The 26,266-nt window shown below is 38.8% G+C and overlaps 2 protein-coding genes across 2 annotated transcripts in view; one reads left to right on the top strand and one right to left on the bottom strand.

The window, feature by feature from the left end:
• npy7r (neuropeptide Y receptor Y7) overlaps positions 1-26,266 on the top strand; it is an 86,789-nt gene that overhangs the window by 1,833 nt on the left and 58,690 nt on the right. The window contains exon 2 of the mRNA XM_077531820.1: positions 1,594-1,677. The gene's annotated coding sequence lies outside the window, so the exon portion shown is untranslated. The remainder of the gene's footprint in view (positions 1-1,593; positions 1,678-26,266) is intronic.
• Positions 1-26,266, bottom strand: part of flt4 (fms related receptor tyrosine kinase 4) — a 65,715-nt gene that overhangs the window by 27,049 nt on the left and 12,400 nt on the right. The window contains exons 2-9 of the mRNA XM_077531816.1: positions 15,858-15,954; positions 13,051-13,325; positions 7,600-7,736; positions 7,353-7,518; positions 3,421-3,560; positions 3,166-3,337; positions 1,901-2,018; positions 1,557-1,741 (exon numbers count right to left, since the gene is read on the bottom strand). Of these exons, the coding sequence (XP_077387942.1) occupies positions 1,557-1,741; positions 1,901-2,018; positions 3,166-3,337; positions 3,421-3,560; positions 7,353-7,518; positions 7,600-7,736; positions 13,051-13,325; positions 15,858-15,954 (1,290 nt within the window). The remainder of the gene's footprint in view (positions 1-1,556; positions 1,742-1,900; positions 2,019-3,165; positions 3,338-3,420; positions 3,561-7,352; positions 7,519-7,599; positions 7,737-13,050; positions 13,326-15,857; positions 15,955-26,266) is intronic.

The following is a 26,266-nucleotide window of genomic DNA, read 5'->3' as shown; positions in this document are numbered from 1 at the left end:
TTAGTCACCAGTTTTCCGTTCAGTTCTTGTTGGTTCATTGTTGCTGTCATTGTCTTCTTGCTGTCATGCTGCCTGTTTTTGTCCTGATTCTTTTCCTGCCTTTTGTGTTTACCATTAGTAATTTTATTTCCTGCTTTGTTTTGTACTTTGTATCTTATGTTGCACTTTATTTTGGTTGAATTAAAACTTAATTAAGAGCACCCCTGCCACGCCTCGTTTGCCTCCCTGCACTTGGGTCCATCTCCACCACACCGAACCTGACAGAAATGGCACATTTATAGTATTGACAAGTTCATTAAACTATGGAAAAAGACAACAAAAAATCATTACATCATACCCTCTGCAAATGAGCCGTACCATATTGAATGAAATCGTAATCTCAATGAGTCGAACCGAACTGAATAGTCTGGCATCCTATGTATCGAAAACCATATTGATCATCTTTTGTGGCAAGATGTGCACCCCTAAGATAGATAGATAGATGCTGTACTGTTGCATATTTGTAAGAAGAAAATCACAACTTTTGGGAAATGTTGCCTCGGAAGAGAAAACTTTTACTTTTTTTTCTTAGTTTCTTCACTTTATGAAATATTCATCACTCAGCAGGTTTGGGCATGTTTTCACGGCCCCTCCAGCTATCCAAAACAAAACTAGAATGAAATCTAGCCAACAAATGGGAATAATGCCTGTATTGTTTCTCTGTCACTCACCATTTAGGCAAATATTTTGGATTTAAACACAATTTCTCCGCAAATCTAAATAGGACATAAAACTTTTGCTTTGACACGTAACCGCATGGCCTTTACGGCAGTGCTTCTCAATTATTTTCTATCATGACCCCCCGAGTAAGAAGAAAACATCTCACGACCGCCCACCCCCACGCGACTATAAATAGTATCATTCGTCTATAAAATTGTTATAAGCACACCTCTGCATAACACTGTATCCTTATTAACATATAAGAGAATAACAAAGAAAGAAATATGGACCAACTTACAACAAAGAATAGCTTTATTAACTAACAGAAAAGATTTAAAGTGGACCTGAACTTAAAAAATAAAATTAAATCCTTAATTAAACTATAAAAATTTTTTGACTGACCATGTCAAACCATATGATACGGAAAAATAAAATGAGATAAAATCAATAAATAATAATGCATTCAAACTGATCACCAACATTAACTCAGGAGCACAATATTTAAAAAAAAACAAAAACAAAAAACTTTAACCTGCAAAACAAAAATAGGAAATAATTTGTGCTGTTTATTTATTTGTTTATGTATTTATGTATTTATTTATTTGTTTATTTTTTGCCAGGTCAGTGCAAACAAAACCCCTACACCATCGAGCGAATGCTCCCTGCGCACACTCCAATAATGAGAGCGCCACTGCCCCCTAATGTAGTGGAGCAGCGATTGCACTTTATTCTAGGACAGTAAGAAAAATCAAAATAAAAAATCATGTTCCCCGAGGTCAAGCGCGATGGAGCCTCGCGCCCCCCTGGGGGGGCCCGCCCCACTATTTGAGAAGCACCGCTTTACGGTGACGAGTTACCATTGACAACAAGTGTGATGTTGAGTCTCCTCTCTAGGGCTGCTGCACCGTTCTTCAGCACCACCGTGTAGAGGCCCGCATCCCCGGGACCGACATCCTTGATCTCCAAGGCGTGGTTCAGGTGGCTCCTCATACGCTTCATCTTGAACTCGGGCCGTTCGTTAATCAGCTTTCCGTCTCTGTACCTTTGATACACAACACAACAAATCGCAGCTGCTCCAGTGCCTCCCGTTGAGTTGCACTCCCCCTAATTAAGTGGGTAAATCTCAAGGTGGGGAGGCCTAATTATGCTTTTAGTGTCTGCCTGTTAGACTTAATGGACACGACGGGGAGCCTCAACCTACCATCGTGTTTCAGGTACGGGGAACGCAGACACATTCACATGCAATTTGAATGACTTCTGGCCAGATGTTACCTCCACCAGCGGTCCGCTTCTGTAGTCCAGGTTTATAAATGGCTTTTCTAGGATAAAAGACAAGATATTCTACTTGACAAAAGATATAAAGAGCATCAAATATAGCCCTTTGTTGGCTGTTAACTAGTGAAATCCGACCAGAGGGCAGCACATAATTAAATCATGACCGGCGGCTGAAAGCATCTACGGTTGAATTCACTTTAAGTATGACTCACTTTGTTCTTCCACAGATACTTTTATGTTAATATTGACAATCAGCGTCAAGAGGTTAAGTTGCCATCCATTTTTTTTTATTATTTATTTCCTCATTTGGGTTTCAAAACTTTGCCTATCCCGATTAGTTTTAGATTTTTTATTTTTTTGTCGAGTGAAAGTTAAATGAAGTCACAAGTATTAACTCATTCACTGCCATTGACGGCAAACGACGTCAAATGATGCATTTTTGCTAGGCTGGCAGTGAATGTGTTAAGTATTAAAGTAATCTACAAGTCCTAAATGACTGTTCAATCTTACTTCTTTTGTACGGCCGTACAGTAATACCGAAATAATCATGGCACATTTAAATATAGCTTATCCTGAAAGCTGGAAAAAAAAAATGACAAGACAAAAACCGGGGACATGTTCAATATAAATAGTTTATTAGAGTTTTATAACCGTAAAACGTAGTTTCAGTGATTAATTTATGGGTTTTTTTTTAAAGCACTTGTTTTTATTATATCCATTGGTGTTTTTTGTTCAATTTTGGCTTCTTTTTTTTTTTTAAATGATGTATTACATCAAACAAAAGTATTTTTTTTAAAAAAACACTAGGAAGCAAAACATTACAGCAGTTTGTCATAACATGTAGAGGTTCAAATTGGCATCATGTGGTAGTTTCTAAATGATTGCAAGTGGAACAGCGAGATTTATACCATGTTTCTTTATAAAATGCCCATTTTGGTCACATTGACTCCCATTATAAGTCATAATTTTTTTATATAGTGTAAACAATTGTCAAAAAACTGGCATGCATAAAAACTTCTGTGGTTATGATGTATTGACTTTGTTCATAGCACGATACTACTGCCTTTATTGTCCATAGAGGGCATAAAAAAAGAAAAAAAACCATACCAAGAGTCTAGTAAAAAAAAATAAAAATGGGCTATTATGTGTTGTATGTTTCTTATATTTTCTCTGTCATGAGTGAGTGCATACCGTGAACTATGACCTGCATTGTTTTGGTCTGCGTGGAGTCCACGCTCGTGACGTTGCAGGTGTACGGGCCAGAATCCGTAGTAGAAGCGCTCTGGATGCTCAGGATGTTGACTGCTTCTGTGACGTGAAACAGTGCATCCCGATGGTATCTCGTGTCCACTGAGTTGTTGGTCTGGTCAAAGGTGAACCAGATGGTGAGCTTTGTTTAACGTTCGGGAAATTTTGGCGGTGCGATACGGGACAGGTTCCGCTAACCTGCTTGCCTGGGTAGGCCCACTCGATGGTCACCCCAGCGTCGAACTCCACCTGCACCGTGCAGTTCAGGGTGAGGGCCTCCCCCGCCATCATCTCCACGGCTTCTTCGGGAAACAGCTTGACATCGTAAACCCGACTTCCTGTCCGGGAAAGACAGAGGGAGGGAGACAGGGAGGGAGGTCACAGTGACATGGTCAGCAGTTTTTCCTTCCTCGCACGACCAGAGGAAATGGCCCTTTTTGGACCAGAGGAACCATTCTACTATACACAAGCTCACAATGTTTCCATTGATGTGTCAGAATATTGACATTAGGAGGATGTAGTGAAGTCTCAATTGTAGATAAAGATATCTTTGGACACTATTCTCTGTGGTTCTTGGAAATGCCATTTGGGGTACAGTATAAGTTTCGTGCTGCTGTATGTTGCAGGAGTCTGCGGTTGTGTGATTGTTTTAACGGCCCATAAACGTTCCGGCTCAACGTTCCCTCTCCTGACTCATGTGGCTGTTGCTTTTGGCTGCTAGCGCCAGCTATAACTTTCGGTTCACCCTCGGAAGTGAAAGGTGAACAATTTCGCACAGGGCTTACCTCAGAGAGAGAGAGAAAAAAAAACATGAAATCTCCCTTAATTTGCTCAAAACCAGTGGAGAGCCTTGGGGCACAAAAGTGAAGTGAACTAAGATTATAGCGTACTATAATTATTAAAATTGCAAGCTAACGCTGACGCAAAATGTGGAACTAACGCACGTGGATCAATATTCAATTTGGATCGGTCGTATTTTGTAGAAAAGGAATGATCAGACGGGGGTACATCAGCAGAACATATCATGTAGGAAAGTACGGCCTTCAAAATAAAAACGCAAAAAGACCACTAAAAACAGCGGTTAAGAATACGTTTTGTTGACGTAGACGCTACAAACATCCACCTGACAATTCTTACATCTGGTCACAAAATGTTATAGTCAGCAGAATTCATGCTCCTAGCTAGCGTTAGCTAAATGTATACAACAAGAAAAAAACAACGGTAGCCAATTATATAAAAATGTTATTCATGCATTGGGCTGAGCGGTTTGAGTTAAAAGTGGAACAATGATTCTCTTCAGCTTTCTCTACGCACGGGGTGTCAAACTCATGTTAGCTCAGGGGCCGCATGGAGGAAAATATATTACCAAGTGGGCCGCATCGCTAAAATAACGGTATATTACTTAAAAACGATTGCCGTCAATTATAAGCAGATTTTCGCTATTTGTGTGCCAGCCCTAAATTACGGAGCTCAACTGTAATCATATTGTTCCAAAAAATAATACAAATGGAACGTGGCAACACTGAGTCCTGGACGTGTTAAAGCTATATATATGTTTTGCATATATATTGTTCCCAGAATGCAATTTGTGGCGCAGTTAATGACGTTATAAGGACACTAATCCTTGTCATATCTATTTGTGTTACCAGTAATAGAATTTGTGTCGTATTTAACACGTTTATCGGTCTATAATAATAGTAATAATAATAATAATAATAATAATAATAATAATAATTAAACAAACCGTAACTTTCAGTTGTGTGTAAAATAATGACATCCAGGACGATTCCCCGTACGAGTTGCATTGCTCATCTGAGGACTGCTTGTGAAATTACAAATTTTATATACTTTGATTGTGGCCAGCTGATTAATTAGTCCAACAGTTTTTTTTGTTTTTTTTTTTGTTTTTTTTTTTGTTTTGTTTTTTAACTTTACAATATCATCTTGCAGGCCGGATTAAACCCCTTTGCGGGCCTGATCCGGCCCGCGGGCCTTATGTTTGACACCCCTGCCCTACGCCAATATCTGTCTCTGAGTCAACGTTTTTAATTCTCTACAATGTAAGATTATGACGTTGCCATACTACCATTCTATTTATTTTGAACTACAGAAACAAAGCCACGGGGAGGAATAGCCAACATTTCAGCAACCTACACTTTTAAATAACATTTATTATAATAGGCTACGCTTATGGGCTTATTTGATTTTGTGTTGCGGTAAGGTAACAGTAGCAAGAAGCAGTTTGAATGGGACCATCTGATTGGTCGAAAACCACCACTGTTCAAAACACAATTATGCCTTTGTTTAATTTGTTCTTCTCCTTTGGTTCTGTGCACAAAATGGCACACGTGGTGGCATAAGAAGGGAGTCGCTTTTGGAGAAATGACACGATGAAATGAAATAAAAGAAATTGGAAGCAATAAGGACTAATTGGTATGCACAATGATGGCATTTTAATTATTCAACAACTGCGCTCACATTTGGCGGACAGTAGTAGAATTGGTTCCATTGTATTTTTGTAATTTAATATAACAATTCAATTTGAATTGGCCATCTGAAAACCATGATTAATAAATCTATTCAACACATTACACACTGACTCACTACCTGTGTTGAACTACTGAAATCATTGATATTCCAAATAATTGAAAATTTTGATGATTTTTAGATTGCTTCCTGGGGAGGAAGGATGTTTCTAATTTGGATGAAAAGCTGAAAAAAAAGAAACATTACTGAGGTCCTGCTGTGAAGAGCCAAATTAAAAAGCAAAGTGTGTTCCAACAAAACAACAATCACCCTTGCCAAGACAGCCCATCACCCCCACATTAGCATAACAACATTGATAAAGCTCTTGAAAACATTTGAAGGACAATTAAATCTGCAAACAATTACGGGTGACTAAACAGTTCTTAATGATGAGATCATTTATTTTTTTTTGTCATCTCTCATCCCAGCTTCTGTGACTTTCAAAAGTTTAGTGAGATCTCATTTTATTTCTCCCAAGTTATCTTTTACTGTGTTGTATCGACTTAGCCCCGCCAATCTGTCAAGGTTACAACTTAAGGAGATTGATTTCCTGTCACTGTTGTATAGTTTAAATCCTGTGTTTACTCTTTGGAAGAACTTGATGTTTGACATCTCTTGCAGAGTTTAAAAGATGGAGTAAGACTACACACTTGACAGACTGTGTACTTGCTTCTGTGCTGCTGTTTTGGTTAGCGACAGAGTGCTAATAGGCTCTGCAGTTATTGTTTTATATATATGTACCGTATTTTCCGCACTATAAGGTGCACCTAAAAGCCTTCAATTTTTTTCAAAAGCTGACCATGCGCCTTATAATCCAGTGCGCCTTATATACGGATTAATATTGAGCCGCAACAGGTCTCGCTGTCAAGACGCTATCGGTGACCCTGCACGATCTGTGATGCACATGCGCAGAAGATCCCGCCATCTTGGATTGCTAGCTAATACTACTACTTTACCTCAGAGAAAATAATAAAACAGCTGTTTATTCATTTTGGGGAGTGAATGGAGTTGTCAGAAAGCTGGTTTGTAATCTATTAATAAAGTTTGACTGACCTATCTGAGTGTTTTGTTGACATTTCCTTTAGCGCAGCACCATCTAATGGATGCATAACATAACCCCAGCCTCTACTGTAGCGCTTTATATACGGAAAAAGTTTTGAAATATGTCATTCATTGAAGGTGCGCCTTATATTGCGGAAAATACGGTAATTATATTTTTTTCCTAATGGGAAAACTGAGTCCTCTGTGGAAAATTAACCCGGTGGAAATACGGTAGTATATATCCAGACAATTGCTAGCATTAATTTTGTGTTTGTGCCTGCTTTTGAGCTAAATGACCTTCCTTTATGTTGCCCCCAACAGTTAATCCTTAGTACATTTTGTCAAATTCTGGTAATGCACGTACTTCCCCTGATGAAAAATAACATTCCGTTAATTCCCAGCCTGCAAATCAATGCTATTACCCAAGTATTCACCTCAACCCGTGTCATCTTAAATTGCCACAGCCAGTGGTTATTTCACATGACCTCCTTCCGAGTCATCTCCCTTCATTGATATTCCAACTTCTCCTCCAGTATGCATGCAGCTCCTTTCTTCTCATTTACCTGTGGTGTGGATCAGGTAGTTAGCCGAGTGGTACTCTTTGCCTTCGAGGACGGCCCCGCACGAAAAGCCGATGAGCAGCGGCGCGGCGTCGATGACGCGTCTGGGAATGGACCACCCTCGCTTGTTGTCCCACGTCAGCTCGTTCTTGTCCAGCGGGTCGGGATACTGCGACCACGGTAGCGTAACAAGCTATTAAAATGCTCAATCAGCTTTGATGAGAGTACTAAAATCCAGCGTCCTACAAACCTCATAGAGCGTGACATTGAGGTCGGGCACCGTCACCAGACACGGCACCACGATGTCCGTGGAGTAGCGCGTGATAAAAATGGTCTCCAGGTTGTTTTCATTGGCCTCGTCCCTTCTGAGGAAAGGCTGTTCGGGGTCTGGATGCAGATGGAAAACAGCGGGTCATTAATGAGATGCCCTCGTAGCTGCTGCGATAATGGCAGCCATTACAGTGCCGCCAAATACATCGCAGCCTCTTAATGACCCCAAAGGGCACACCATACGGGCCGTTTATTGATATAACTATAATATGCGTAAGCGCCCCCTCATATTTTGATTAAATCTCCAACACCTTGATTCTCTTCCTTTTGTGACTCGCAGCTAATGCGGCGGTAATGTCGCGTCGCCCGTTTACGGCGCAGCTGTTATCGCCGCAAATGCTCATATTGCCGCAGCGTGAGTGCACGCCGGCGCGCTTATCTCTTAACGCTCTCCCGCCAGCGCCGCCAGCCGTTATACGCCAGCCACAGATGATGTATTACGGCTGAAAAACAATTTTTTTTAAAAAATTTTTGCCTTCTCGTCCAAGGCCATTTCTGTTATTGCCGCACTCAAGTCTGAAGAGAAGGCGGCACTGAAGGATGGACGGCCAAATAATACACAACGACTCAGAGGCAATCGCAGCGAGTATTAGGCAAGGAAATGTCGAATTTGAGTGAGCGTGGGTGCATGCTGTCCAGGGCAGACAGGTTAAAGGGCCACCATCTGGCTGGTTAACAGCATCCACATCTCATCTCACCTCTCACCGGCTTCTAATTGACGACTGCGGCTTCTGATCAGCCCACCTGGTTAGATGTGTGGAAACTGTTTTGGCATCTTGTCAGGGGTATAAACATGCATTTCATACGAGTGGACCTGTCAGTGGGCTTCTCTGAGCCACTTTCTTCTTCTTCTTTTTTTTTCGAGCTTTTCAGTAAAAGCAGCAAGACAAAACATCAATGTAATTAAAACTAATTTACGTCAAGATGTTACATTAGATGATCAGAAAAATGCCAGGTGTCAACATCCATTTGCAGTGACATGCACAGTGATGATTGCTCAAATTATCATGACGCTAAAATCTTGAGATTCTTTCACTGAAGCGTCACTTAAGAATTAGTTGCCTTCCAAATCAAAATGTTGTCACAAATAACTTTTTTTTTTTTTTTTTTTTTTTAATTTGGAGTCCAATCTGGCCGTGGCGACAACTTCAATGACATTCTGGACCTGGTTGCTACTTAGTATTTGATATCTGATATTGTTGTGAAATATTCCAAGTTTGTAGAACTTCATTTTAAATGGAACTACGAACAATACAGTTCTGTTAAAGTTTATACATTCTGGTATAGTGGAGGCCTTTTGCATTTTTTTTTGCCATGCACTGCCACATCTTGTATGTTTATTTATGTATACATTTACAACTTAAACGGCTAATTATTATTATTATTAATTCAATCTCTAGCGTAATAACCCTATTTATTGATTGATTGCATTTTTATTTTTTATTTTATTTTTATTTTTATTATTATTATTAATTCAATCTCTGGTATAATAACCTTATTTATTGATTGATTGAATTATTTTTTATTTTATTGTCTGTTCTTATTGCTGCTGGACATGTAAATTCCCCAGAGGGAACCATCCCAAAGGGATCAATAACGTCAAGTCTAAGTCTAATTTTTAATAGAGATTTAAGTGTTGATTTAAGTGTTGAGTCAGTTGAGGTTGTCAGGATTTGCAGGTAACCTCCCGACAATCAGTAATTCAAATTTGTCCCCTGTAGTGGACCTTTTTAAACCTGAATCCCACCCAGTGCATACGATTGAATTAACTCCTTTTGTGCTCTATAGAGGACAATCAGAGCTTTCCAATGATACCACATGTGTAGGGGTGGGGCTTTGCTACCTTTGATTGCATCATAAAAGAAAATGGCTTCCCTCAGTGCAAGCACTTTTTAGGGAAGAGGAAAAGTTGGTGTATAACACTTTTTATTGAACAAATTTAGGCTTTAAATGTTGTTAGCATGTTTTCTATAAGACTCTTAAGAACACATTAATGTATTGTTTGAATAATTTTAACTGTATTTAAGCCTAGCATTTAAGTTTTAAAAAATGTCCTCTGTAGTGGACACCTCATAGCTTAAAAATAAAACCTTTTTTTTTTCTTCAAAAATGTCTTTTGCAGTATTCCAGTTACTTCACAAATATTGGGGAAAATCAATATTTTTTTCCTGGTAGTCAGGAGGATATGGAAAAGTTTCTTTATGAATGGACGGCAAATATCCAGATCCACTTTGATGTAAAAATTATAAACTTATTCATAACACTGCTGAAATTGCAGTAGTTTTTTTTGGTTTGAATATTTCTGAATGCTCATATTATTTGCAAAAAGATAATTAAATTTTTTAAATTATCTTCACACAAAAAAACCTTTTTGAAATGGTTGATATTTTGTTAAGCCACTATAAATGTATTGTTCAGGCTAACGAGATCAAATTGTGATGAATGTAGCCCGCAAATTAAAACGAGTTTGACAACACTGCTCTAAATTGTCCATAGGTGTAAATGTGCGTGCGAATGGTTTGTCGATACCCCGTGATTGACTGGTGACCACTCCAGGATAAAGCTGGGATTGACTTCAGCTCACCCGTGAAGTAGAAATCATAAAACCTTTAACAACCGTGTCAGGAAGTAACATTTTAACATCCCTAGTTGTCAAATCGATTCCCCAAAAAATGAGGTAACCCTGTTAATATTGAAACGTAAGGATAACAAAGTCTGCACTGTAAAAATGCAGCCCGCGCATGACGCAATGTCATGCTATCTATGCACAAACTTGCGTGGCCAAATTTAATGAGGTGCTCACAAAGTGCAGACTCACATGGTGCCGCCAGTCATATTTGACGAGTTTGGCTCAATTTGGAGAGGCGGTAATGAATTTTAATACGATGCTGCACAATGTGAAACCAAGGGAAACAGAGTTCATTGTAAAAGTCATTTTTCATTCGTTATCATATCTGACATATTTGTCTTTTCATCGATTCCTCCGGAATGGTCCTTGGAGGAGATGAATTTGCAGAAAGAAGTTTCATATCGCAAATATTCCTAAAATACTGATAACCTTTCCAATTACTACAAAATGTGAACTGAGCTGCCCATGCAAAACTTTATCAACCGATTTGAATCTCTAATTTCTAAATTGTTAATCGAGCTCGTCTCTGGGGTCTGACTGATGCAAAGTCAACAACCGCGCTCCTAATTATGCGGAAGCAGCTTTGATATTGAAATCGCATATTCAAATGGGAGAAGTGTTTTGGTAGAAGAGCAGATTTATTTTTATTTTTTATTTTTATTTTTTTCTTAAACTCCCAACAAAAAGAGAAACTAAACGCAAAGCCCAGATGGTAAGGCCAAAGATCTACTCTTTGGCGAGAGAAAAAAATGATTTCTTCAGCAAGAGAACAAATAAAGGCGAAACACAAAGTGCTGACTCACTGCAGCAGCAGTAAAACAAAAACAAAATGATTGTTGAAACGCAAGGAAGAGGACATTTTCTCCAAACTCATCCTTTTTCAAAAGCATACGTATATAATCTTTTTTGCAGCGTTTCTCTATTTGCTGTTTTGGTTGAGCGTTCTCCAATTTTAAGGCTCATTAACTTCGAAGTTTTTGGCATACATTTTACAGACGCCCTTCTTATTTTTCACGGCTAAGTCGGGCTGCCTTTCCTCTACCTCCCAAGAGGCGACGTTGTACACTCTATATAGTGCGATGATTAATTGTTGCTAAGCATTAAATGAACAGTGTGTGTACAGTGATAACTTCATTCGCTGAGTGGAGGTCATCAATAGCAAGCTTCTTTTTCTCATCAATATGTTCAAGAGAAGTGGTTTCATCTATGCATCTATTTTATAACACCCTTGACTGGTTGCTGGTCAGTCACAGGATGATTTGGAAATGGGCATTGAGTGGCAATCAAGCTAGCTGCAGCAAAATATATGTACATTTAAAAAATATTAATGTAAAGTATTTTGCACATAACTTAAGAACCAACACCATGTACTGACTGTAAATCAATACATTGCTCAACTATTCTGTTGTTTGTGTCTAATATATTTGTATGTGTTAGCAGTACTTGAAACGTGACGCCTCGATATACGAGTTTAGTTTGCTACGTGACCACGCTTAAAACATTTGTAATTCAAATCACATCTTCCCATTCAAATGAATGGAAATGCGTTAATCCGGTCCGGCCTTCCCCAAAAATACTGCAAAAATTCACTGTAATATATGTATTGTAGGGGTGTTAAAAAAAAAAATCGATTCGGCAATATATCGCGATACTACAGCACGCAATTCTCGAATCGATTCAATAGGCAGCCGAATCGATTTTTTAACATCCATTTTTGATGGAAAAATATTCAACAAAACGTCGAACTTTCACAACTTAAGCATGAAAGAATGTTATATTAATGGAACATTAAGCCTTAATATTTTTTTTCAATGCTGTTCAAACATGAAAAATGTTACAACCTGTTTGTTAAATACAGTGACTCACAGTTATAAGACTGAAGTTTCAGATCAATAAATAATACATTTTCATACAAATCTTACAATGTACATGTACAAGTTTACTGAATGGTATTTTCTAAATTTGAGTAAGAAAAATCGCAACAATCGACTTGTAAATTCATATCGGGATTAATCAGAATCGAATCGTGACCGATGAATCGTGATACAGATCGAATCGTCAGGTACTAGGCAATTCACACCCCTAATGTATTGTGTATTATAATGGTCAGGGTACATGTCTATGCTGCACCATTAGTGTTCATAGATGCTAATTAGTGTTAGCATTAAGCTAGCACAAGGGGAAAAAAGATCGAAGGTGCCTGTTGTGATGTGAGTCTCAATTTTTCTGGTAGCAAGTCTCAAAACAATACAATTGAACTGAAAAATTCACCTATTCGTTGTTTTTATGTTAAGGCTGAACAACCTTTTAAATATTGTGAACAAAACAATACAATTGAAAAATGTTGCTGCACTGAATGGATCTGTCTGAATGTGACATGATTACAAACAAGGAAATGGAAGTTAATGAAGTCTTTCTGTTTTTACATTTAAAATGTCCAATTTTATTTGAGGGGGCTGAGGACAGCAAAAAACAAACTGCTGCAGGGTACTGTACTTTACAGTAGTGTACGTGCGATTATTGCTGCCATTTTTAACTGAGCATACTCCAAAGTAATAATTAATGACACATGGACCAGCAAGTCACCAAGGGGTACAAGCTTAGCCCACTTGGAATCCCTTCTGGGCAGGTAGTAAAAATAGCATCAATTATGAGTGGAGCCGTGACAAGCTAATTAAGTGGAAAAAGGGAATAAGTGGTTGGTGGTCAAGCATTTTCTGTGCGTGTAGGACGATGACTCACCCCTGACAAAAACATAAGTGCTAACAGCTGTGGTGCCGTCAATGATGGCCTTCACATCCTTGTAGTAGCAGCGATAGTAGCCGGTGTCGCGGGCCTGCACCCAGGTAAGGATCAACTTCTTGCAATATGGCCTCCCACGTTGGCCTGGACACTCGCTGACCAGGACTGTCCTCGCCTCGTCGGGCCTGGTGAGAGACGGCTGGCCCTGACGCTCACTGAGCTTTTGTCCCACCAGGGAGCGGTCAGGCCAGGCCCAAGCTAGAGTGCGTTGACCCCTTAGGAGAGCCCAAACAAAGGATAATGGGGTATATGCCACGGAAGAGGCGGGACTGTTTTTGCACATCAGTTTGGTTCTGGTTCGGTTTGCGACGTGTGGGCTGTGTCAAAAATAGTGTTGTTCCGATACCGATACTGGTATCGGCAGAAGTGCCGATACTGCATTAAAACAGTGGTATCGGTATCGGTGAGTAACATGCCGATACCATTAATTCCAACACTAATATAGGACTTTGGATGCAGCAGCTTGTGTCTTGCTTGTGCACGACATGTTCACTGCATGCCGATCTAAGATATCCTATTGGCCCTTGAATGCTCTGAACCAATGGCAGGACAGCTTTTTCATGTTGAGGGAAAAAAAAAAACCTTAGGTATCGGTATCGGCCGATACTGTAAAGCTGGGTATCGGAATCGGTATCGGAGGGCCAAAAAACGGTATCGAAACAACACTAGTCAAAAATACTTGTAGTTCCGACTTTGTGCCCCTCAGTTGCGCGTTCGCAACCCGGACCGGAAACAAACTGATGTGCAAAATCACGTCCCGCCTCTTCTGTGGCATATACCGCATTGAATAAGGTTTTGAATAGAAATGATCATGAATTTGTCAAAAGAAAAATACACACCCTAAGCATTAACCCTAACTCATACACCTAATCCTAAGAAATTTTGTTGGTAAAAATTATGTAATATTTAGTTGAAAAAGGTGGAATTTTTTGCTATATGCGAATTGGGAGAATGATGAAAATTGATCCCAAGGTGATTTGAATGAGCTAAACCGTTTGAATTTTGAATGTCTCATTGGAAACGAATGGTGATTTCTGAAGTGGAAAATGTTGACTTGTGGGAAAACTGTGAAAGTTAGGAATAAGAAAAGTAATAGCCTGCGAAGCGTGATGTTTTGGAACGTGTTAAAATTGGAATGGTTTGAATCGGTTAAGAAATGTAGAATTAGTTGAAGGACAAAAAACGGCGGCATAAGATTTAAGAGGGAAAAACGGGTGTTATTTTTATGTTAAGCAGGGTGGTCGGTATCTGGCAAATGTAACTATTAAAGTAACTTAGCTCCCTTTTAACCTTTTTACCTTAGTGACCTAACAATGTTACCTTTAAAGCAAGTCACTCAGTTACTATCCCAAGGTACCTTGGAGCAAGCAACACCGGGTCATATGCAGTACAAGTTATTCCGGATGTTAATTTCCACAGCATGGAAGTGTCACTTGTGAAACGTCGAGGCTTTAAAGCGACAATAGTTGAAATTGTTTGCGCGCGTGAGTGAGTGGATGCCCATCGGGTGTAGCGTGTAATTTCCTCTGTGCATCGATCCACACATCCCTGTTTGTTTTATGGCTTAAAATTGAGTTACATGAGTACATTTCAACCTGCAGGCACGATGTGAGCGCTCTCCCCACCTACACATGTCCACATCTGCGGACAGTTCCAAATGATGATGACTGGCAATAACCCTGGAAATGGAGATAAAAGTATTCTTGGGCTATTTTCCAGTTATTGTGAGGTATCACTTTTCGGATCATTTTTCTTTGTAAAAATGTGATTGACAATGAAGACTTTCCCAGAAGATACTGAAATTTTGTACGAGAAAGACTGATGGGCAATTTTAAAGACTAGTGAAAGAAAATGTGTGAATGATTGACAGCTTGGCAGCAGAATACATGGAAATTATTGAATGAAAACTATCCTGCTATCAGAATCAATTCACATGATGGCTGATAATTAGGTGGAAAAAGTATCTCAGTGTTGACAATTTGTTTTGGGTTTTTCTGTGCTGGGTTCTACTTTCAATTTATGCAATTTTCTTTCTGCTGAAATATAGAAATGTTTGTTGTCATTACATGACCGTGTCTACACATTTCATGCATTTGATCAACTGATTATGATGGAAAGGTCTAATACGTAACCGAACAGCATTTACAGTTACAATTCTTTCAGGGCTGGGTTATATATGAAGCATAGAAAAAAAGTTGCATATTAATGTATTTTGAGTTATTTTAAGTGAAAAATACATTTACAGTTATACAATCTGTACACTGACTACATTTCCTTATGTCAAAGGGTCATTTCTTCAGTGTTGCCCCATGATAATTAAATAGGTGCAGATATTTGAGTGGTATACTCACTTTTGCACTTTTGCTCAAAACTTTGCTTTTTTTCTCATACCTTTGATGAGGGATTTTTAAACAACTTTTTAATTATTATTTTTATTATTATTTTAACCTTCCTTACGCTAAATGTTTTCAAGTTTTCTGAATAATGTTTTAATATTGTTATTGTATGCTCTTTCTAGTAAATTTTGTAGCCTATTTTTATTTACTCTTCTTCCTCTGAATGTTAACTACTGTATGTTGATGCTTACGTGTTGCCTTTCCTTGTGTAAAGCACATTGAGTTGCCTTGTGTATGAAATGTGCTATACAAATAAACTTGTCTTGCCTTTTGCGAGATATTGTAGCCATCATACAACAAAAACAAGTTATGCACAAGTAGTGTTTCTTCCAAAGCACAGCGCACTCATACCTGCATGTGATAGTGAGCGTTTGATTGACCGGAATCACAAAGTCGTCTCTGGAGCTGTCAAGAACGGGTGGCGTCATAGAAAAGCCGATCACTAGACCTGTCGAAGGGAACAAGAAAGAAAGCTCTGTTGGATTCGTGTGTCATACAGGATGAACCGTTTCAATGGCGCTACTGCACTGCTGTCAAATGTCAGATGCACTTCAGTAATCTGTAAGCGGACCTTCAAGCAGCCCACATGGCAAGTTGTTCACTACATTTACAAGCTGTAAGGAAGTCGAAGGGATACTGGTTTGCGGGCTTTTGTGCTGAGAAACAACCAGATAGATAAGCTGTAGGTCATTCAAAAGGTCGCTCAGCACTTCTGACTACTTATTGAAGATCCCACAGACCATCTTGTTCATGAGTAGTTCTTCAAAGTAGCTCTCATTCCATTTTGGCTTTGTTTCACACAATTTATGGCTGAAAGTGGCAGATTTTCTTCTAGCCCAACTGCCAAGTCAAGCGGAGAAAGTCGATGTGAGGGAAATTAGTATATACTGTACATCTAAATTCAGAACGGCTCACTCAGAAACTCATTTTCGGAAATAGGCTGCTAACAAAAGATTCACTTTGTTTAATTTCACACTTGATGTTCCACAATATCTTTGCTTCAGAAATTAGAAGCACACAAACAACCACAGCAACAAGATACCCTTGACTCCTCTAACCTTGAATGTCATCTCTCCGTGAAGGCTCAGAAGTGTACGATAAAAAGCATTCCGCTGTTGTTTGTCACCGGCGGCATACATTAGAATAAAAAAGGTGAAATGAAAACCAAAGTACAGCAGGAAAACTGCTGCAAAACAATTGCAAAAAATATTATGAGTCACAGGCCAATGCAAATGGATTTATCTAACACATTTGCAACACAAATAAGAAGGGACAATCTCCGGCCTATTATATACAAAAAAAAAAAAAAAAAAACGATAATAGGGTATGTTGACGCTCAACGTGACGTCATTCATGTCTCTGAGAAAACTGCTTTATTTTTCTTTTGCTCCGTCAAACGCAAAGAAGTCAAAAGACTTTTCAAACAGCAACTGAGGGAAATGGATTTCCATACAAACACTCAATAAGCAACAGAAGAGAACAAAAAGTCAACCTCCAAAATGGTGGCGCGCGGCGTCATGAGAACAGTAATTATTAAGGGAGGAAAGAAAAGCAATTTGAATCAGAAAATCAAATTCGATTTTAAAAGATGAGTGCAAATCGAACCAAAAGTCCTTGAATCGTATCACACCCAGTAGTATTTTTTTGGGATGGATGGATGGATGATTGATAGATAGATAGATAGATAGATCGGAAAATTGCATCCAACTGGCTGCTGGTTTTCAATAGCTCACCAAAGGGTTAAAGAATATAGTATAAAGACTAAGTTATGTTTGAAACCATTCAAATCATATATATATATATATATATTTAGGACAAATCACATTCAACAACTCGTTACATTCACTGTCTGAGTAGTTGCCAATTGTAAAATGAAGTTGTAGCTCAGATGCTTTTCCTTTGTCGTAGATTTTTGTGCAAAAAGGTTGGAGACTCCCGCTGAAGGCCAACAATTCTTTGTGGCCAAAAATCTCTAATGCCACTCCTTCTCACAGTGCTGTCTCCTTGGCAACAAAATGAGAGCTCCACTGCCCCACACAGCAAAGAATATCCAACAGGAACATACAGCGCACGTCATGCAATATACTGCAAAAATCAAAGACACTGTTCACTTCTCATTAAGACGATAGGCAAGAACGCATTGCAATCTGTTGCCAGCCTGGATCAAGAATGCAGATGGATTTAGTTTCTCTTTCTCCATTTCAAGTCACAATAGATCTGGAATTTAATAATGTGGGTGGAAGCCTGAGAACCTGGACAAAACCCACGCAACCACAGGGAAACCTGCAAACTCCACAAAGGACTGCCTCAGAACCTTGAAGCTCTGAACTGTAAGACAGAAGTATAATATGACCTAGACCTGGTCTGCTAACATTCACCAGATGGACAAATAATCAACGATATGGTCCCGTGTGACGTTAACCTTGTCAAATGCCATTGTCGAGTACTTGTTTGTTTTTGTTCCCAATTGAGACAACCAAACCAGTGAGCGCCTTGGCAAACAAACAGATAAAAGCCTTCAAGTGGGAAATAGTGTTAGGCAATGTCTGAATCTTTCGCAGCTGGAGTCCCAGCAGGTGATTCCTGCTGCTCCATCACCGATCCCAAGTTTTGCTCCGGCATGAAAAGCCGTCCTAAAGTCATTGTTCTCGGGGCCGATGTGAACTTACACCCAACTAGAGTCCCATCAGCACCCCTCTAACACGCCGAGACTTTGTGTACTGTTGCTCACACCAGAGATGCTGAGAGTCAAACAGCAGACGGGCAGGTGAGGAAAAACAATAACACTCCTCCAACACACTCTTGAAGACAATTTCTTTGTGATATTCCAAATCTGCAGAATAAATCTGATATTTGTTTTCTGTCAACAACTGATTCACATATCCGTCGCTTGCACCACAACATGCAAAAGAGCCCGTTATTGACATGCACACTGCACAGTATTACAGCAAAACGCCAAATTTTATACTCACTTATAAACATACTGTCGTTTTGTTGTGTTTACCTTATTTTGCCACGGCTAATAATGATTTTCATCTCGTGAGTCCTTGGCAATTTTTTTTTACCCTTAAAAATCTCGTCAGGTATTCATGGCAATCACACTCTGTTATGGTTGTCCATCCTGTTTCCGCATATTTACATGCAGTCAATAATACTTTCAAAACGTGAATATTAGCCATGTAAACACGCAATACCCCAAATATGCTATTATTATTACTTTTTAAACCTGAATACGACCCCTGGTCCTTTTCTAACCAAAATACTTGGTCATGAGCATGCTCTATTCAAAAGAAATCTCAGTCAGAACTATTTGTTTGTGCGGCGGCCATCTTACGTTGTGACTTGCCACATACGGTATACGCTATGTGCGTATAAGTAGGTGTGTCTGGTGCAAGCCACTGGAAATACACAAGCAGAAGTAAACAAACATGGCGACACAGGACAGAACCTGGAGTGGGGAGGAAACCGACTACTTTATTAGTGTGGTGAATGGCATGAATACAACCTTTAGTGAGCATGTTATGTGCTAGGGTTTGGAGTTGAATCCCAAAACGCAGACACAAACAAGATTTTAACTGTTTATTCACATCGAGAGGTGAGAAACAACGAGAGTTGCACATAGGAACAGAGGTAATAATCCGACAAAACACACATTTCTCAGACAGCTTATATAATGAATTGATCTGATTGGTTGTGGCTAGACATGTGGGTAACAGGACTGACATGGAATTATCTGATTGGCTGTTGACCAGATAAAGAGATTAAAGATACTTGACATCACATAGCTCCTGACATCACATCGCATTTTACCAATTGAAACCAGATGCTGTTACATCAGTTCAAAACAGACACTTGACCACACGGTCATGACCCAAACATAACCTTTGCATGACCCTAGTCATGACAGAGCATAGAAAGTTAACACCGGAAATTACGTTGTCCATGCGCCCCGGATGTATGCGGAAGTAACTCTGTCCACTGATGCACGTCAACAAGTTATCCCGACTCTTTCACAAACCGGAATTTTGACCTTAACCCGATATTGATTGGATGTAAACGTAGTCATTGTCTTACGACTATCCCGTTTAGTGGCCTTCAACGGAGCTGCCATGACTGCTGGGAACATTGTGTAAACATAGCTTTAATTATAAATGTAGCCCAGGAAAAGTAATAACATAATTGTGGTATATGGTGCCAGGGGGATACTATTTTTAGACGCAACCTATTTTGTTTGAGGATTTTCTGCTTTACCGCAACAAATGGCTTAGCTCATCATTTTCCTAACAATTTCCACACTACACTCTAGTACCCTTAAGCCTTCCCGACTTCTTTAAAGTACTCCCAATTTACACGGTGCAAAAAGCGTGTACAACATCAAGTGGGATGTAATGAGCACCATTTTTCCTAATGCTTAATAGTAAAGGGTTTATTTTAAAAATGATATATTCAAGTAGTTTTCATGTAAATTAATATTAAAACACTTTTGTCGGTTTCCATTCATTTCAGTGCTTTTTTCTTTCTTTCTTTAACATGAGGGTACCAAGAATTTTCCATGTCCAGCAACTAAATACTAAACAAACGGCTTTGCTTAATATTTCTGGTTAAATTCCAGTGTACATACACAAGTGTTGACATTATTATTCCTTCTGGAAGACGTGTACCGAGTGATAAGCCTCCAACGTGACAGTTTCCGTGATGAATGCTTGCCTCCCCAATCCAATCAGTTGTGAGATCGTCCACTGACAGACAGGATGCAAATTGTGAGTCTATTTGAAATGCCATGACCGACTCGCATGTACTCAAAAGCCCAACATCGGACCAGGAACACAAAAGTAAAGACGGTGTTGTTCAGCCTTCAGCTTCTACTGTCCGAATTTTATAGCAGTGCAACCAGTCAGGACCTGTTCCCCCACCCGAAGATAGCTACTAGTTAGGTATGTAACGATAAGGACAATATCGTGATATTGTGATATTAAAACTGCCACAATATCGTCGTCGTCATGTTCACGATATGTAAAAGGTTGATTTCCATTTGTGCAGTTCTGGCACCCTCTAGTGGCTAGTTTATTAGTGCAATTTAATTTTCATTAGGGATGTTTTGGCCTTCTATGTTTAAAATATATGCTAATTGTCAGATGAAGGGGAATCTAATTTGCTTGTGAAGCAATAAATGTGTGCTTGCATTAGCAAATAAGTGCCTCAATATTGTTATTAGAGATTGTAGGTGGTTTATATGCATTGCTGTTATGTACAAAAACACAATATTGTGTGTTTTTTTTAGTATGAGCTCTTTTTTTTTTTTTTTTTAACTACAATATTGGGATCTTCGTATCGTATCGTGACTTTCATATCGTGATGTTCGGATATCGTTACGTCCCTACTACCAGTAGTACGAGTAGCTAACTCTTGGGTAGTCACCGATATCTATACCAAGTAAAGACATTACTAGTACTTTGATACATAAAATATTACCCCCCACCCCCCAGAAAAACTTGCATTTTCTAGTTCCTGATTGTAAACTGGCCACAAGTTTGGGTGTAAAAAGGCTTCGTCCTATTCACGAGCTGAGAGCTCACTGAATTTGAAAGAATCAGTATTAAAGCAGTTGATCTCTGAACCCTATTTGGTGATAAAAAAAAATAATAATAATAATAATACTGGAACGGTCAGAGTGACGTGACTGTTAATAAAAGAACCTTCAGTTTTTAAATACCAGCAAATAAATGTCAATGCTTGTAATACCGTAAATTAATTATTTTTCTAATCTCGAAAGAGCAGTCTTTTGTTTAATTAGCTTTAGTACAGCAAGGAGCTGTCATTTCATTGTAAGGTCACAGTCCATGAGACTTTTATGGCCCATTGTTTAGCTGCACTGAATGCTGGAAGTTATTAATGTTTTTCTTTTTTTTCCATCCCTTGTTGAGATTACAAATTTTTAAGAATTGGATGAGGTCGACAACCTCAGGTTCTTCTCTGAGAAGCAGACCAAAATAAGTTATGTGCAGCCATGACTTCACACTTTGTTGCAGCAGTCAGTTTTCCCACTGGCCTCTGCAGCCTCCATCCATCCATCCATCCATCCATCCATCCATCCATCCATCCATCCATCCAGCTAGCAAGCAATCTAGCTTAATAATAGCTAGCAATCTAGTTTAGGAACTAGCTAGCAATCTAGCTTAATAGCTAGCTAGTGATTTAACTTAGCGATTTAGCTTTCCATCCATCCATCCATCCATCCATCCATCCATCCATCCATCCATCCATCCATCCATCCATCCATCCAGCTAGCAAGCAATCTAGCTTAATAATAGCTAGCAATCTAGTTTAAGAACTAGCTAGTAATCTAGCTTAATAGCTAGCTAGTGATTTAACTTAGCGATTTAACTTTCCATCCATCCATCATCCATCCATCCATCCATCCATCCATCCATCCATCCATCCATCCTCCTCCGCTCCCTCAATCTCCTCTTGAATACAACTCATTCTACTTTATTTTGTTGCTTTTAACATACTGACTGACGTCAGATTGTTTTCAGTTTGCCACAATTATTCACACTCATTTGGAAAGCTATGAAGTTTTCAATGAACTTAACATGTAGCTAGCATACAGCTAAATTTACATTTGTAGTCCCGTGGCAGGTGACAGAAAACATAGACAAGACATATCAACAAGAAAATCCCTCAATAATTCTGTCATGTTTTGGTTTTGTGGGGGTGGGATTTTGTTTTCTTTTGGTGTTTTTGGTTGTTTGTCATGTATTCCTTGTCTCTTCCCTTGTCCCGTTATGTCTAACCACGTCCACCTGAGTGTGTCTTCCCTTCCCACTGTGTTGACCAATCAGCTCGCCAAGCCTCTTGTATCTTGCCCAGGTGTCTGTTGTTTTCTCGTTACCATGTGTATTTAGTTACCCTGCTTTCTTTCAGTTCTTGTTGAGTCATTGTTGCTGTTACTGTCCTTGTTATCCCATGTTTGCCATGCCATGTCTTGTTTCCCTCCTGTTTTTGTTGTTTTAGTCTATTTTTTGGCTCTTGTTAATGTTATTTTCACAGCGTACCTCGTTTGCCTTTTTGTTAATTAAACCCCTTTTTTACTTGCATCCCTGCCTTGCCCTGTTTTTGTTGCCCCCTGCATTTGGGTCCTGCCTCCAACACCCCCCCACCGTGACAAATTCATACCTTCACATTTAAACAACAGTCAAAAGCACCTAATTACAAGTAATTGTGCTTTCAGTATTTTAAAAGTGAGACCGATTCTAAACATTATTAACATATACGTGATTGGGGATTGGTCCTGTTGGTCCTCTCCTGCAACTGATGTTTAACACTTATTTTTATTATTTTTGTTGTTGTACTAATTCATTTTTGTTGAAAAAAAATGTCATTGAATTATCATTTTTTGCTTATGACATTTTTCTCGTAAAATGACATATTCCCTTATATTTGAATTTTGTCAAATGTTTTTCCACATAAAATAATTACTTTATTGTAGTTTAATTTAGATTTTTCATCTCATATTTTTGTAGTTTTCCATCTTTAGTCGATTTGTTTTTTCTTTGATTATTTCTTCTTGTTCATTCCTGTAAACCCCACGGCGTTCCCCCCCCCCCCCCCCCCCCTCATAATATCACAACTTTGTCATATATTTTCCTCATAAAATCTGACTATGTAGCCTATCATTTGAAGTTAATCACGTAAAATATGGACTTTACTCTTGGATTTTTTTTTCTTGTAATATTGCAGTCTTAGTGGTACAACCTCTGTCTGCTTTTTTGGGTACATATCTCAGCCTGCTACACTACCGTGCTTCGGTGTTGGTCATTATAATGGTACTTGCAGAGCCAATTATGATTTTTGGAGTGGTAGGCCTATTTGGTGTCAAAAGTTTGAGAACAGCCGATTTGTGGCAAAAGTCAGCGCAATATATGAAATGTAACTTTGTCTCCACAGTGGCTTTAAAATAAATTACACCTCGCCGGAACTAATGATTTCTTACTGCTGCTTTAGCAAAAGCTTTAGAAAGGAGATCAGCCCCAAGGGCTGTCACTGAGCTGGCCAGTTTGAAGAAGCACGCAGAGGAGAAGTGTTTGGCAAAGAGATGAAATAGATGTTTGCACGTGCATTTAATAAATAGGGCTTTTTTTTTATGAAATATGTTGAGTAAATCCGTATATATAGGCTGATCGCAAGGGGGTGCGTGGTTATTTTTTCCGCTGAAAACCATTCCAGCTGACCCTTGAATGAATCGGCATTTGCAGAGGGCTTTCGCAACGCAGCATTTTCCAGGAGGATTACCGAAAAACCGTATGGTGGCTGGCTTGTTGACAACCACGTTAGAAATCAAACACGTGGCAGGGCGCCAACAAATAACGAAGCTTCACGCTCTCGTTTCCCACGCATTGCCGTGCAGCTGGCACAAAGATAAGCATGCCGTCTTTCAAATACGATGATCACGTCACACTCTAAAGAACGATTAAATCACCGCTGGAAGAAAAAAAAAAAAAAAAAAAAAGTAGAAGGCCACTGAACATTTCTTTGCGAAAAGCAGACATTTCTCCTGAGATATGCAGTGTTTGCGCTTTTGAGAAAAGTCATTTTCACTGTGGAAGTAATATGCATGTCGCCTTCACCAGCTCGTCCAAGCAAATATAAAAACATAAACAAAGCTGAGTGACCTATAAAACTTTGAAGCTGAGCTAAAAGATATTATAGAATGTCTCGACAGCAGGACATAAAAATATTTTTTCTCTTATGAGGAGAAATCAGTCAGATGTGAAGCAAAAGTTAAGATATTTAAATAAGGTGCATTACAAACAGTATTTAGAGATCCTGTAAGTGATCTCCTACAAGTTAAGATCTTCTGTGCCTTCATTACCATCATCGGTTAAGTGGCACAATTGCAACATGTAATTAGTTAGCTAAATATGCCTACACACACAAAACTGCATCTCCTGTTCGTATAATCTAATGGCGTGAGAAAAGTGACAGTAATATTCATATTTAATAACCTCCGAAAGAAGAACATCAAGGTAGTTTAAATTAAATGATATAAACCAGTGTAGTCAGAACATCAAGGTTGCTTTAGTCAGCAAGAGTTTCTTTAGCCATGTGGCTAACGTATGCTAGCTAACTTTACTCATTAGCTAACTCAGATCTTCCAATATGACATAGAATTAAACTAGATGAAAAATACAATTATAAGTGTTAAAAACATCTTAAAATGTATTACCACTTACTTTTAAAAACTATTTTTACCTTTAATTTTTAAGTAGGCCTACATTTACTTGTAATATCAGGAAATTATTTTTCATATTGAAGTACAGCTCATGTTCGCTACTTCCAAACTTTTACTCAGTTAATATTCTGCAAGGTGACTTTAACTTATACTAATGATATTTTCTGTTAAAATACTTGTATTTTTATGCAAGTATCGCTTACAGATACTTTAAACCAGACTGTGTACTAGAGATTTAGATGTTTGGTAATCATTTGACTGTGGATCACTTGAAACTGAATGTAAATATACAGTTAAAAAAAAAAAAAACGTATTGGAACTAAATCAGAATGCACCATTAACACCTATTTAGTTTGATTTTAATGTGAATCAGACTGAAAATGTGAGAAAACTCATAAAACTACGACTTTAATTTCAGGAAAGTACGATGTGCAACTTGGTTGCTGTTAAACTAAAAAACAGCAGCCAGATAAACATTTGCAATTTGGTATAAAGGGAAATAAAACTAATTAGGTTGGGATATATATACAACTGCCTGCAAAATATGCTGATGCACATTTTGTGCATATTTGCCTCAAGCTTCAAATCCTGCTTTAAAACTGCAAATATCTTTCAGGGCGGCTTAATTGTCTTTGCATAGCATCTGCTAGTAATTTGTACCCCGTTGTGGTGTGTTATCCTCTCTTTTCGCATTTACAGTCCTGGTCTGATTGTAAGACCCAAAAAAGATGCACGCGCACACACTCAGAGCAGGGATGAATCTTAAATATTGCCCCCATTCTGATGGAGCGGAAAGTCAATGAATTTTTAAAAACAACACCCCGCAAGCAGAGGTTTATCCACCAAATGAAAAGAGGCTTACGAAAATGAACATTTCCATGTATATTCATCGCAGATATTCACGTGTGTTTTTTTTTAATCCCCCATTTCCCACTATTTGAAGTAAACAATTTAAGATTTTCTCGAGGCAAACGAAGGTGATCTCAAACTTTGAATTAGTCGCAGTGTGATATGGTAATGTAACATGACAGAGCGATATTCCGCACAGTGTTAGTGATTTGTGTGTGTGTGTGTGTGTGGCCATATAAGAATAAAGTGTCATTGCACAGCCACTACAGTAGGTGGCAGTGATGCTCTCATTGTCAGAGACTGCACAAGGAGAATTAGCGCCTCTGCAGAGGTGTATTTTTGTACAATTTTATTGACAAATGACACTGTTTGTCGTCACGGCAGAGGGTTGGGAAAGTGCTAAATATTTTCTTCATTGGGGCATAACAGAATAATTGAGAACCACTACAGTGTTCCCTCGTTTTCCGCTGGGGTTAGGTTCCAAAAAATACCCGCAATAAATGAAATCCGCAAAGCTTTATGTTTTACAACTCTTATAAAGGTTTTAAGGCTCTAAAATCCCCGACCGCACAATTTATACACTTTTCTCATTGAGGCATTTTCATGTTCTCACTTTTCTCTCTTGTTCAAACATTGACAATGTTCAAACCTTCATAAATTTTATAAAATGGGTATATTA

Source organism: Festucalex cinctus, chromosome 9 (genome assembly GCF_051991245.1).
Source record: "Festucalex cinctus isolate MCC-2025b chromosome 9, RoL_Fcin_1.0, whole genome shotgun sequence".
Lineage (NCBI taxonomy): Eukaryota > Metazoa > Chordata > Actinopteri > Syngnathiformes > Syngnathidae > Festucalex > Festucalex cinctus.
This window is presented reverse-complemented; position numbering and strand designations above follow the sequence as displayed.